At 36.6% G+C, this 13,209-nt stretch overlaps 1 protein-coding gene across 1 annotated transcript in view; it reads left to right on the top strand.

Moving 5' to 3' along the window:
* Positions 1-13,209, top strand: part of LOC144838755 (E3 ubiquitin-protein ligase UBR4-like) — a 48,030-nt gene that overhangs the window by 24,221 nt on the left and 10,600 nt on the right. Inside the window, exons 54-82 of the mRNA XM_078694231.1 lie at positions 117-254; positions 688-865; positions 1,544-1,726; positions 2,036-2,157; positions 2,417-2,650; positions 2,799-3,087; positions 3,283-3,420; positions 3,558-3,808; positions 4,149-4,373; positions 4,586-4,705; positions 5,134-5,226; positions 5,567-5,716; positions 6,305-6,438; positions 6,673-6,757; positions 6,943-7,021; positions 7,155-7,316; positions 7,723-7,897; positions 8,053-8,197; positions 8,518-8,603; positions 8,763-8,850; positions 9,105-9,298; positions 9,509-9,748; positions 9,868-10,006; positions 10,311-10,568; positions 11,017-11,201; positions 11,381-11,669; positions 11,976-12,060; positions 12,401-12,528; positions 12,932-13,067. Coding sequence (XP_078550357.1) covers positions 117-254; positions 688-865; positions 1,544-1,726; positions 2,036-2,157; positions 2,417-2,650; positions 2,799-3,087; positions 3,283-3,420; positions 3,558-3,808; positions 4,149-4,373; positions 4,586-4,705; positions 5,134-5,226; positions 5,567-5,716; positions 6,305-6,438; positions 6,673-6,757; positions 6,943-7,021; positions 7,155-7,316; positions 7,723-7,897; positions 8,053-8,197; positions 8,518-8,603; positions 8,763-8,850; positions 9,105-9,298; positions 9,509-9,748; positions 9,868-10,006; positions 10,311-10,568; positions 11,017-11,201; positions 11,381-11,669; positions 11,976-12,060; positions 12,401-12,528; positions 12,932-13,067 — 4,729 coding nt within the window. The remainder of the gene's footprint in view (positions 1-116; positions 255-687; positions 866-1,543; positions 1,727-2,035; positions 2,158-2,416; positions 2,651-2,798; positions 3,088-3,282; positions 3,421-3,557; positions 3,809-4,148; positions 4,374-4,585; positions 4,706-5,133; positions 5,227-5,566; positions 5,717-6,304; positions 6,439-6,672; positions 6,758-6,942; positions 7,022-7,154; positions 7,317-7,722; positions 7,898-8,052; positions 8,198-8,517; positions 8,604-8,762; positions 8,851-9,104; positions 9,299-9,508; positions 9,749-9,867; positions 10,007-10,310; positions 10,569-11,016; positions 11,202-11,380; positions 11,670-11,975; positions 12,061-12,400; positions 12,529-12,931; positions 13,068-13,209) is intronic.

Here is a 13,209-nt window from a genome sequence, read left to right as displayed (position 1 = left end):
GACTTATTCTAAAACAAGTAATATGATCGAGGAGAGGTTTGAACCTGTGCTGATTTTACGAATATTGTTTGCAGCCCACCTGCCTAAAATGTATGTCTTAATTTTTGTTTACATAGGAAACAATTAAGCAAACAATGTTGGACCTAGCAACAGAGTTACTCATTCTGCCAACACCAAACTGCATACAGCAACAGACGAAGATGCTTCTTGCAGCTCTTCTGCAACCAAATACAGCCGGCTATCATTCACACAAGGTATTGTCTTTTAATTTCCTGTTATATTGGGGTGACCTGAAACCTTATTACTCATGTTAGCATATAATAAAGTGAGTGTTTTTTTTTCATTATGTGGAATACTGTATATATATATTGTACTCTTGTACTTAAAATACATAAATAAGGAATTCAGTATTAATAAAGTAATATCATGTAAATATTGTCTAAGACATGATATATCGCTGAGTTGATATCCAGTCAAATTTGAACCATATGTGGTTTAATGGTAGGACTTCTGCATATCAAGCAGAAGATTCCGTATTCAAATCTCTTTGTTTTCAATAATCTAATAATTTGTTTACTTCTCTTTTGGACGAAAATAAATGTCGTTTGAATTGAATTGAATCTGGATTAAGACTATAATAACGACTTCTGCAATTTATTCAGTATTAATATTATTTTTATTTTGTAGGATGAAGCTCAGCTGACACATGTGATAAAATGTTTAGGCACCAGTCAGGAGACTCCTGAACTTGATCCAGAGGGCTACCAAAGTCTTGTTGTTACAGCAAGAACAGTAGCTTCAGCTAGGCCTGCTAACCTAGTCCAGTTTGCTAACCGTCAACACACAGCATCATGGCCTGCAAATGGTGTGTTATTTTATTGTTATCTTATTGTATTAATTTTTTCAATTTTTTTATCAATATAACCTTGTTAACCCACATCTTCAATTATATAATTTTGTTATGATTTCTTCAAAAATAAAAAGTGTAACTACTGAAATGCACTTAATAAACAAAACAACTCGCTTAAGCAGTTTTAATCTCATATTTTTTTTTAACAAAGGTTGTAAACATACCTAGATGTTTTGTAAAGCACTTCCCGTCATCAGTGTGAAGCTATTATTACACAGTGAACAATGAATAACTTCATTTAAATACTGGTTCAAATTAGTAAAAATAGAAGCATCATGTATATAACTTCACACTTTGTATGTTTACAACCGTCAATAAATATAAGATTAAAACTGCTTAAACAAGGTGTTTTGGTTATTAAGTGCATTTCAATTCTTCTCAAGCCTTGTCTACACTATCAAACTTTATGTGGCATGATGCTGTCATATTACTACCATATTTTGGCATATCACTACCATATTTGGGCACATCACACTTTTTTCGTCAAACTAGTTAGAAGCTTTGGAAGTATAACTATTGAGTTGTTAACGTTTATTGAAAAAAAATTCAAAATGTGTATATTTACAATACACTCTCTGAAACCTGATTATTAGTTTAAATGGCACTGACATTTTAATTTTTATTCTTTAGCAGAATCTCCCAAGAAGGTGTCTGATAGCGCCAAGAAAATGATGACGTCACCAATGGAACCATTGAAGCTCTCAGATCTCAATGAAGAAGAAAACCAACACTTTCTGGTCAAGATGGTAGATGCTTTCTGGCGTCTGCATGGCAGTAAACCCACTCTAGGGATCCTGGCACCAGCTTGTTTGCCTGGTAGGTTTTTATGTCTTCTGTTTTTAGTTGTATTCAGTCTTCAATTACCAAACAAGACCCATACAAATACAGTATACCTCCCTGAAAACCGGAAACTCTCCCAAAACCAGACTTTTCCCAAGGTCCAAAAGCTCCACATTCAGTTTTACCATTAAAAACACATTTCAAATATTGTATAGACTTTCCAGAATACCAGACATATTAAAGATGTCCGGTATTGGGAGAGTGTATACAATCTCACACAATTGAGTGATGTTTTCCTTTAGAGCTAAGACTACTAAAATGAGTTGACATTGTTTGTTCTTGCAGGTCTGACAAACATTGAAGTGACTGTCGGAGCTCTGGTTGAGATTATACATGCATTTGCTGCTAATGATGTCAACAACATTAACCTAGCAACTAAACTCTACATGAAAATGCTAATGTCAGAGGTAAAGTTAATTTCTATACTGCCATTTTGTCTTGTGCATCTCCACATAATAAAGTTTGAAATTGTATAGCCTAGTTTATTTGTAAGATATATAATGTAAGTAAAGTAAGCCCGTAGCCAGGACGGTTTTTTCTTTTTTCAAATGAAAGACAAGCAGCAGAGCTAGTGGTAAATTCCTAAAAAGTTTCTGCCAACTCTACATACGTCCTATACTGTATATATGGTATAACATATTTTTATATTTAATTGATATTTTATAGGACCAGTCGGTCAGCTTTGCCTGCAAACAGGCTTTGATCAAAGTTATGCGACCACGTCATCGTCGACGCCGTGTCATCATTCCCTCACCTCCTCGATGTAGCTCTCCAAATGCTGGTGGAACTGGCGGAGAAGACGATGATGGTGATGACAAAGGACCACCAGGTGGAGGAGAGGCGCTTGGAGAGCCAGAAGCAATTGTGGAAGAACCTGAAGAATCTGGATTTGAGCTGGTGGTAAGTTCCTCTTCAATCTGTCTTTGCTTTGGTTGTATGTTGTGTGTGTGTTAGTCTTAGGTTGGTTGTACCATGAAAATGCACTGTGGTAGAACTATTGCTATTATTATTGCTAATAACAAAACAAATATTCATGTTTTTCTTATAGGGTCAAGAGGCCATGGCATTAGAACCAGGTGAGATTCCTGGTGTAGTTGGTGCCAACCATCTTAACCTAGAAGCTCTGCTTGGTGGTCGTGGTGGCCTAGCACCTATGCTTGATCTCCCACCTGATGCAGATGATGAGGCCATGATGGAACTGGCTATTGCACTCAGCCTGCAAGAGCAAGGTGGAGCGGCAGCTGCTGGCTTGAACCTTCAAGGGATGGCACTGTCAGGTCAAGGTCAAAGTTCATCTTCACTAGAAGCTGGAACATTGTCTGATACCACAGCTTCAGGTATGGATTTATTGTTTCAAGAGTACTTAACTGGATTAACTATAAAATTACCTTACTCCCCATTTGCAACATCCCTAAAATAATAATGGAAAGATCCATATTTCAGGCGTGTCATAATAGATAGTTTATGATAAAGAATGCCTCCCATAATAATTTCCTATTACAAACAATACTCAATAAAATTGTTCTTTTAAGCTGCAGCAAGCGATGATGAAGGTAGCACAGCAGCAACAGATGGTTCCACTTTAAGGACGTCACCAGCTGAGCAGACTGGAAGTGGAGGGTCTGAGAGCGGAGGTAGTGCTGCCGACTCTATTACAGGGGAACACAGTGGTAAGATCCATAAGTAACTTATATTACCCCTTATTTTTTCATGAAAAAATGTCCCCCTAAATAGGGCTGTCTGAATAGGGGTTGACTTTAGTTGTAAAACATTATTTAATCAATTTCAAAATATTTTTTTTTTTCAGTTTCATCTTACTCGGCTGTTAGTGGTCGTAGCAGCACATTCGGTGACACAATACACGAAGGAAACTCCAACCAACCAGAGAGCAATGGTGCTGGCCAGGGTTCAAGCCAACAAGATGGTTCTGAGCTGGAGAGTGATGCAGATGCCACGCATCGCATGCATCTACTCAGGATTATGCTACTGGATAGATTCCTTCAGTATCTGCCAGAATTGAGAGATGTCGGTGGAGTAAGGGCTATTCCATTTATGCAGGTAGGTTTGGTCTCCTTATTCTCCATCTTCTTCTTTTCCTACTCCTTCACCTTCTCATCCAGCTTCTTCTCCGCTTTCTCCGGATTTTTCTTTTCATCCTCCTTTTTTCTTCCTTATTTTTGTCCTCTTTCTCCTGCTACTTCTTCTCTTCCATCTCTATCTTTTTCTCCTCCATTTTCTTCTCCTCTGCCTTCTTCTCTTCCTCCTTTTTTAACTCCTTCACCTAGTCTCAAAATGGATCTGCCACCACCCCTCATTCTCCGATTTCTTCTCTTTCATGAAAGATAATTCTTTATGCCTCAATAATTAGACACACCCATATTATGTAATTTTCTTTTAGGTTATACTAATGCTAAGTTCAGACTTAGATCTAGAAGAGGATAAAGACTGCGGAGCAATGGATAATCTGCTAGTTGCTATGTTGGGAGAGTTAAACATGAGCTGTCGTGACTTCTCTAACATTGCTGTAAGAACACCTCACCATGAGGTACAACTGATCATAATGCGTCTCCTCAGCGTGTTCATGTCACGGTCGAAGTCTGGGACAAAGACTACTTCTTCAGAGGTAGGAATATTTCTGAATATTGAAACATAGCAGAGTGACTTGCATTGGAGAATCGTTTGCTCTCAGATAACTTCAAATAGTTGATTGAATGAAATTTAATTAATGGCATTTAAATACTTGACCTTAACACCTGTATATGAATTGAGATCGTAACAAAGCATTGAAGATATTAAAGTGTAAACTCTAGGCTATATTTGTCATTTTCTTTACAGACGTCAACAATGATTTCACATACCACTGCCACTGCCATGCTGAATAGCAGCGCAATAGAGTATTGCCAACACATTCTGAAGTCACTCTTAGAGCACTGGAAACAGGCAACTCCAGATGAGGTTAGTGTCTAAAGCTCTGTCTACACTATCAAACTAGTTTGACAAAAAAAGTGTGATGTGCCCAAATATGGTAGTAATATGCTTAAATATGGTAGTGATATGACATCATCATGTCAAATTTTTTTGTTAATATTCTTCTGATTTTAAGCTTCTTTAAATAGTTGATACTCAGTGGCGTAACGCAGATGCTTGAGGCCCCTTGTTTAGGAACCCTAAGTGGCCCTCCGATGCTGGAGGCCTTGGGCGTTTTTAACTTTTTCGACATATTTGAATGGCTGATTTTTCCTCTTGGCACTGCTCAGAGGCCCCTGGATTTAGCCAGAGAGCGCTCATAGCCTTTACGCCACAGCTGATACTGTGCATTACTATTGTATAACTTGTTACTACAATATTTACAAGATAATGTTCTGTTTGTTTTTCATACATAGGAGTTAGGCACAGTGGCCTCAAACCTACTGAAGTCCCATCCTGTGTTACCTCCAGCAGATATGTCGCCATTCTTCCTCAGACAGTATGTCAAGGTAATGTTGTAATATATTTATTTAAATAACTACAACCATTCCCATCATGCATTACTTTGAACTCTGTCCTCTGCAACTGACTTGATTCAAGATTCAACAACTTAACATTGTTCTAAAAGATATTATAGAGTTATATTAAGTTCATAAAAAATGAGATTTTTGTTTTGGCATTTCATCATCTCTATTCATGGAAGTTGATTCAAATCCAAATAAGAAGTCCAAGTAAGAATTTCAAATTAGAATATTCAAAATTGTATGTATTTGAGTATGTATTGGACAACCACTTAGTTTAAAATAACAAATAATTTCCTGACTTTAAAGTTTTCTTTTCAATTTCTAGGGTCATGCGGGAGATGTTTTTGAAGCATACACACAGCTTCTAACAGAGATGGTTCTCAGATTACCATATCAGATTAAAAAGATATGTGATGCAAACCCATCAATTGGTCACCCAGTGTTTGACCAACCATGGATTTATAACTTGTGTGAGGTAACGGCCATTATGATTGTTTACTACAGTAGAACCCCCTTTAGGTCAGCTCTATTCAGAGGACACTTTCAGCAGAACTAACACAAGAATCTCCTGTTCTTCAATTTGCATTCAAAACACAGTATCGGAAGTACAGGGTTAAAATGTCAAACTGGGCAACGCCATTTCACAGCATGGAGCAGCACCCTCTCCAAACTAGGAAGTCAAAACTATTAATTCCTATAGAGGACTCAGTCAATTATTCTATCCCCCCTACAGTAATAGCAGATCACCTCTACAGATTTTGCCTTTCTAATTTGATGAGGGCGCGCTACTCCATGGCTCACAATGGCGCCACCCATTAGCTCCATTCTATCCTACAATGCCTTTCGAAATTGTTACACGCTTTGGACGAACAGAAGATTCTTGTGTTATAAGTTCTTTGCTTTCAGTAAAACGAACAATGGAAAATATATGTTTAAACACTACAGCCAACTCCTATAAAAAGGACATTTAATCCCAAGGTGTCACCTTAACAACTGTATGTTGTGAAATTTAAACTTAAACTACAATCATTATTGAATTCAATTCAAATTTGCTTTTGTTTAGTACATGATTACGCAGCAAACTCCATTTGTGCGTCGACAAGTTCGTAAATTGTTGTTGTTTATCTGCGGTAAGAAGGAGTTGTATCGGCAACTCCGAGATCTTCATTCTCTAGAATCACACATTAAGGACATCAAGTAAGCAATGCCTTCAAATTTGTTCTTCGAGCAAAATTATAAATAAAAATAATACTGTAATATGTCTTGAAATAATGAAAATAAGGTAACAATATTGTGTGTCTATTACAGTAGAACAATAAGGAATATGTCTCAAAATTTGAAATAATTAAAAAAAATTCTAAATATATTGTGTGAATGTTAAATTGTCTATTAAAAGATATAATAGAACTTTTATGCAATTTTCTATTACAGATACATATGTGCCAAGCATGGCGTTGATTTAACCAAGGCAGGAGCAATTCCCGCATCAATCCCATATGACACCCTCATTTCACTGGTAAGTTTTGATGTGTGATGTATAACTGCCTTTTTTTAATTATCGTCGAGGTCATCATTGTCATATCATCATCATCATGTTTTTCGTCATCATCAAAATCATTTTTTAAACAATAGCAAGAACCTTGCCTTGTTTTTATCAATGTCAGTACAGTAGTTTTCAGTATTATTTAAATTGTTTTTTAGATTGAGCATTTGAAAGCATGTCAGGAGGTAGCTACAACTCGAACCCACAACTGGCAAAAGTTCTGCTTGCGCCAAGACAGTAAGTCCATTATTCTATTTCCACTCTACCACACACAGCAGCAACAAGGTTATTACAGAATCCATTCAATTCCATTAGTTCAATGAGGTTAATAGTGGTAAATGACTAGTAAATATTCTGCTTCTCTTCATAGATGTTCTGTCAAGTTTACTTCATGCTAGCTTTTACCTTGACGAAGGTGTTGCACCGACACTCCTGCAATTGCTGACAGCCGCCCTCTGTGGTATCAAGTCATCCTCAAGCTCATCCAGCAAACATAAGAAAGAGAAGAAAGAAGAAAAGGAGAAGGCAGAAGGTATGTTATATATAAAGTGTTTAATTAATTTATGAATGTTCAGAAGTTGTAGCTTCGTGGTTATGATTTGCAGTTACCAATCAAAGGGTACTGGGTTCAAATCCTCTCAGATTTCAGGATTTTTCTCATGACAAAAAAACAACTTTACTACCAAAGACTTGCAGAGCATCTTGTGTATACGTTTGTCATCTTTAATAATGATTCACTTACTTTCCTTGAAAACAAAACTTTGGTTTTTATATGTTTAAGTTCAGTCTACACTATCAACCTAGTTTGACAAAAAAAAGTCTGATGTGCCCAAATATGGCAGTCATATGACATCATCGTGTCTATATATGGGCATATTTTGTTGTCACAAAGTTTGATAGTGTAGACAGAACTTAAGACTCTCTTTCTTTGACTCTAGATTCCTCTGATGAGCAACTGAAGCCTGATGACAGCATGTGCCAAAAGTTGATAAATCAATTCAACAAGTCAATCAACAATCAAACACTTGCTCACTTCATACGATTATTCCTACTAGAATCAAACAATACATCTGTGCGTTGGCAGGCTCACAAACTAGTCCATCACATATTCAAGTAAGTATACATGTAGACTATTTCATACTGTTTATTTTGTGTAAGTATATCCTTGCCATTTGATTGGCTGAATATGTACCACATGACATGCATTATTTAGGATACAGTAGTTGTGCTCTGCTCTAAAAGTCTTTCATCTGGTTGTATCATTGCAGGAGTTCATCTGTTCAACTGCAGGAAAATCTGCTGACCCTGATGTGGGACCTTTGGCCTGAGCTCTCCACATATGGACGCAAGTCAGCCCAGTTTGTTGATCTGCTTGGCTATTTCTCCCTGAAAGTGCCATACAATGCTTCCAAGGTAAAAATCATTTTTATGTAAGAAACATTACTGACTGGCAACTAGCTACAAAGATTTAACTGACTATTTATATTTGGTTTTTATATTGTAGTAAAAGCATTCTCAATAAACTTGGTAGAAATAAGCAAATACTGCACTCTACATTCTCAACTATATTTACTTTATTTATGTTGTGTACTGCAAACTTTACTATACTAGCTAAATTCTTGTAAACCTAAATAAACCTAAATTAATAATAAATACCTTTATTGTTGGTATTACATCTTTTGAATGAATACTCTACTCTATCTAATCTAATGTTTATTTATCTTTTGTTGCAGTCAAAGCAGTATGTCCAAAAGGCTACAGCTCTGTTAAAAGCCCAGAATCTTGTACTAGCCAATCATCCAAACTCTAACATCTACAAGTAAGATCATTATTATTTATTTGATGTGGCCCTGTTTCACAATTGTAAGCAATATAATCTACAATTGTAGGATAACATGTAATATATATTTGTTGAGGTTTTTTTATACTTGTTATATAATTTCTTACGCATTAATAAATTACAAATGTTTTGTTTTAGCAACCTTGCTGGTTTAGTAGAATTTGATGGTTTCTACCTGGAAAGTGACCCTTGCCTTGTGTGCAACAACCCAGAAGTGTCATTTGGCGTAAGTTCACAACTCACTATAACTTATGAATCTCTCACTCAGGACTGATAACTAGAGGAAAGATAATACATAAATAAATACAAATTTTAAAAAACTTCATAAGGACCCAACATCGAGTAACTTAAATTACAGGATGGATAAACTATTTAATAATTTATCGTGCTTATAAACTAAGAGTCGTGAGTTAAAACCCACCAAGCTACAGCTAATACTTAATCACACTGCAAATAACTTAATTTTCTCTTATTCAATAGAACATCAAGTTGTCTGCAATAAAAGTGGATTCACGTTACACAGCCAACTCGCAAATTGTCAAGCTTGTCGGTACGCACACAATTTCCAAGGTGTCGCTTCGCATCAGCGATCTCAAACGCACAAAGATGGTTCGAACCATTAACATTTACTACAATAACCGCACAGTTCAGTCTGTTGTTGAACTGAAGAACAAGTAAGTCACACTAAAGTTTTTATTAAGCTCTGTTTACACTATCAAACTAGTTTTACAATGATGTGCCCAAATATGGTAGTGGTATGCTTAAATATGGTAGTGATATGACATCATCATTCCATATATGGGCACATCACATAAAGTTTAAAGTAGGCTAAAGTTAAATCATCAATTTTAACTCCTAATTATGTTATATTTATTAATGTTTAGGCCCACTATGTGGTACAAGGCAAAGAAATGCACCCTCACAGCAGGGCAGACAGAGCTGAAGGTAGAATTCCCTCTACCGATTGTGGCTGCCAATGTTATGATTGAATACCTGGACTTCTACGACAATCTTCAGGCCTCGGCAGAGACACTTCAGTGTCCCCGATGCAGTGCGTCCGTGCCAGCTAACCCTGGTGTTTGCGGCAACTGCGGAGAAAACGTTTTTCAGTGCCATAAGTGCAGGTAAGCTTGGTTTATAATTGTTAAATTGTTAATACTTTTTTTTTCCATTTCCTGTATATGTTGATAACTACCACTGTCATCCATAGTAAATAGCTAAAGATTTATATCATTTTTTTCAGAGCAATCAATTATGATGAGAAGGATCCATTCTTATGTAATGCTTGTGGTTTCTGCAAATACGCCAAGTTTGATTTCACTCTGACAGCAAAAGCTTGTTGTGCGGTGGATCCAATTGAAAGTGAAGACGACAGAAAGAAGGTATTATATTGCTCTTTTTTTCCCTACAAGACGACGACAATACAGCCCTACATGTTGCTGGGTATTTCTTTATTGGGCGTAAAAATGCAATTTTGCTGCCTAACAAATCCTGTGTTGCGAATAGCATGTGTGCGAACTGTCCCAACCTCCAGCAGCTCTTATGCTATTACTAAATTATCTTTATAGAATTCAAAGAAGGTTCAATATAGTGCTACTGAAGGATCTGTTAATTTTTACTGTTATAATGTTTAGATGGCAGTGTATTTGTCATGTCATTACAGAATCCTATTCCATTTTCTTCCAGGCTACGACCACTATAAATTCTTTACTTGAAAAAGCGGACCGTGTTTACCGTCAGCTTGTCTCGCATAAGCCACATCTAGAGACCCTGCTCGTCAAGCTAAATGAGTTTGGTCGAGAGAAACAAGACGAGACGTCGACCGGTAGCAGTGGAGGAGGATCCAGTGGCGGCGCCAACGTGAATCGTACGATTCAACAGATTGCGCAAAGATACTGCGGAGATTGCAAGTCTACTTTTGAGGATTTGAGCAAAATTATACAGGTTAGTACAAGATTGAAACTGTTTATCTCTACATAAGTGAACTGTGCAAGACACATAGAGTGTATCTCATTGAGTATGTACTCATATCTTGCTTCTAGAGCTGTGATTGTTGGAGTTGACTCTCTAGTTGTATAATACCTCTATGGCACTACCTTAACCAATAACAGGATCAGAATTAAATAGGTTTTCTAAACTAAACTCTTTACTAAGAGGCTTAAAGCATCTTTCACACCTGCTCCGGTCCAGCTCCAGCAAATAGAATTGCATCTCAATGTTTGTTTTTCATGATGTGCCAATCTTTTTACTCGATATACCGATCAGGTGTGAAATACCCTTAAGCAGTATGGTACTATAACAGAGCCAGGGTTTTAACCCATTCATTAAGCTGATTAACTCTTCAACCCCTACACTACAATATATTACTGTCAATATATTTACTCTTTTTCAGAGAGTTTTAACATCGCGTAAAGAACTTGTAGAGTATGACAGGTCACAGCGAGAGGCTGCAGCAAGCCTGTCTGATACAAGCCCAGCGGTTACACCAATCTCAACACCACTTGCCAGTCCAAGACCTTCTCCATCATCCAGTATGAAGGTCGTACCACTACCATCATGCAAGCCTACAGAAGCCAGGTGAGAGTTTGTTGGGCTTCAAATACAAGCAATATTTCTCTCTAAATAGACCCTACGATAAACATAAACTTCATTAAAACTTTTAAATATATGTTTATATACTGTACATAATGTTGTTAAAACATTGTTTTGTTTTTAAATTTAGAATTACTGCTTAACAAAATTCTTTAATCCACCAGTATTGGTCGTTGCTATGGATGTGCTGCAGCAGCCACTGAACATTGTGTCACGTTGCTAAGGGCTCTAGCCTCCCATTCAGACACCAGACAAATCTTGGTGAATCAAGGCCTCATCATTGAGCTTGTGGAATACAACCTACGACGCGGCACTGCTGTGTTCAGGAGTGATGTACGACAGCTACTATGCATGCTGACGCGTGATAATGCTGGTGCCACCTCACAGTTGAACCACATCCTGATGATGCGTGTTCAAAACGCTTTACAGAGTTATAGATCAAATCCAGACGTGGTATGTTGTGTTTTCTTAACAAAATCTTCTAGCCTACCTTAAGCTTTGTCTACACTATTAAACTTTATGTGCCCATATATGGACATGATGATGTCATATCACAACCATATTTACCACTTTTTGATAGTGTAGACAGAGCCTTAGAATAAAAGATAAGAAACCTTCTCTTCTCAGTGTTTGATATTTTATTGATTTCCCAAAGACTTGGTTTATGTAGAAACTGGAACAGGATTGCCACTTTTAGGGAGCGTAGATGTATCTGCTTATTTTTATACAATTTACCTAATGTAATGGTTTCTCTTTTAGGCTGGAGCAGTAAGAAATGAGATGGAACTTTTAACCAACACAATTGAACATGATGAGACTTGTTGGGAACAAAGACTCAAATGTGGTAAGCTCACATAAGATAAATTAATTAAAATAAGTATTTGTTAAATAATAAAGATAGGCCTATACTGAATACCTAATAAGTTTAAAAGTTAGTGGACGGTAGTTCCAGCTTTCAGTAAATATCATATAATAGATATTGATGTTTTAATTTTTTTATAGAACAGGTCAATACATTTTCCACCTTTGACACATCTATATATATACAGAATGATGTCCAGGATTGTTTTTGATACTGCCATCTAGTTTGTCATTTTATAGCGCTCTCTCTTGCTTTCTTAGATTCTCAACATATTTTAAGTTCCATTTTATTAATAAACCAAATTATTCCCTTTTTTTGTCAGTGATGAAGCTATTTCTATCGTCAGTAAAGATCACCAGTCCAGTAGTAATGGAGAACATCACTTTACCATGTCTCAAGATTTTGCAACATCTTGTGAAACCACCTCCTCCATCCTGCAAAGCCAATAAGGTACAGTATACAAACTTAAAGCTATTGAACTCTGTGATTACATTATCATAATTATACCAGATTGTAAAATATAAGAAATACAAAAAGGACCAAACACATACAATGTTTTAAACATTAAGTTTACAAATAGAACCCCTGTTATTTGATACATGGATATGGATGTCGCTTCAGACGACGCATACACAGCAATCATGCAAACTAAATTAAATTGGGTTATGTAAAGAAAATCGCAGAATACATGATTATTTCATGTATCTGTTGTCTGACACGTCACCCGGAGCTGCAAGTTGGAGGGAGGGGAGATGTCCTATCACTGGTCATTCAATGTTAAATTTATGACACTGCCCATGTATATGTACAATAGTTCCTGGATTTTGCCATCTTTATATATTTATATGTACAGGATAAATCCGTAGAACAGCTGAGTAGCATGAAACCCAGTGGTAGTGATGTGTATGTGAACACAACACAATGGCTAAGCATGTCATCGTCTGTCAACTATGCTATATGGAGAACAAGAGTTCCAGCTAAAATGGATGGTAAGACTGTTGCCTAACTAATGTTGTACATAGTTCAGTTACAAACACATGTACTTTATCAAGCTTAGTTTCCTTAAAAATTCACTGGCCAGTGACAAACCTATTTAGATTTTTAAGCTCTGTCTACATTATCAAACTTAAT

Source organism: Antedon bifida, chromosome 3, assembly GCF_963402885.1.
Source record: "Antedon bifida chromosome 3, ecAntBifi1.1, whole genome shotgun sequence".
NCBI classification, from domain to species: Eukaryota; Metazoa; Echinodermata; class Crinoidea; order Comatulida; family Antedonidae; genus Antedon; species Antedon bifida.
The sequence above is the reverse complement of the archived record's forward strand: the minus strand, read 5'-3'. Positions and strand labels throughout refer to the sequence as shown.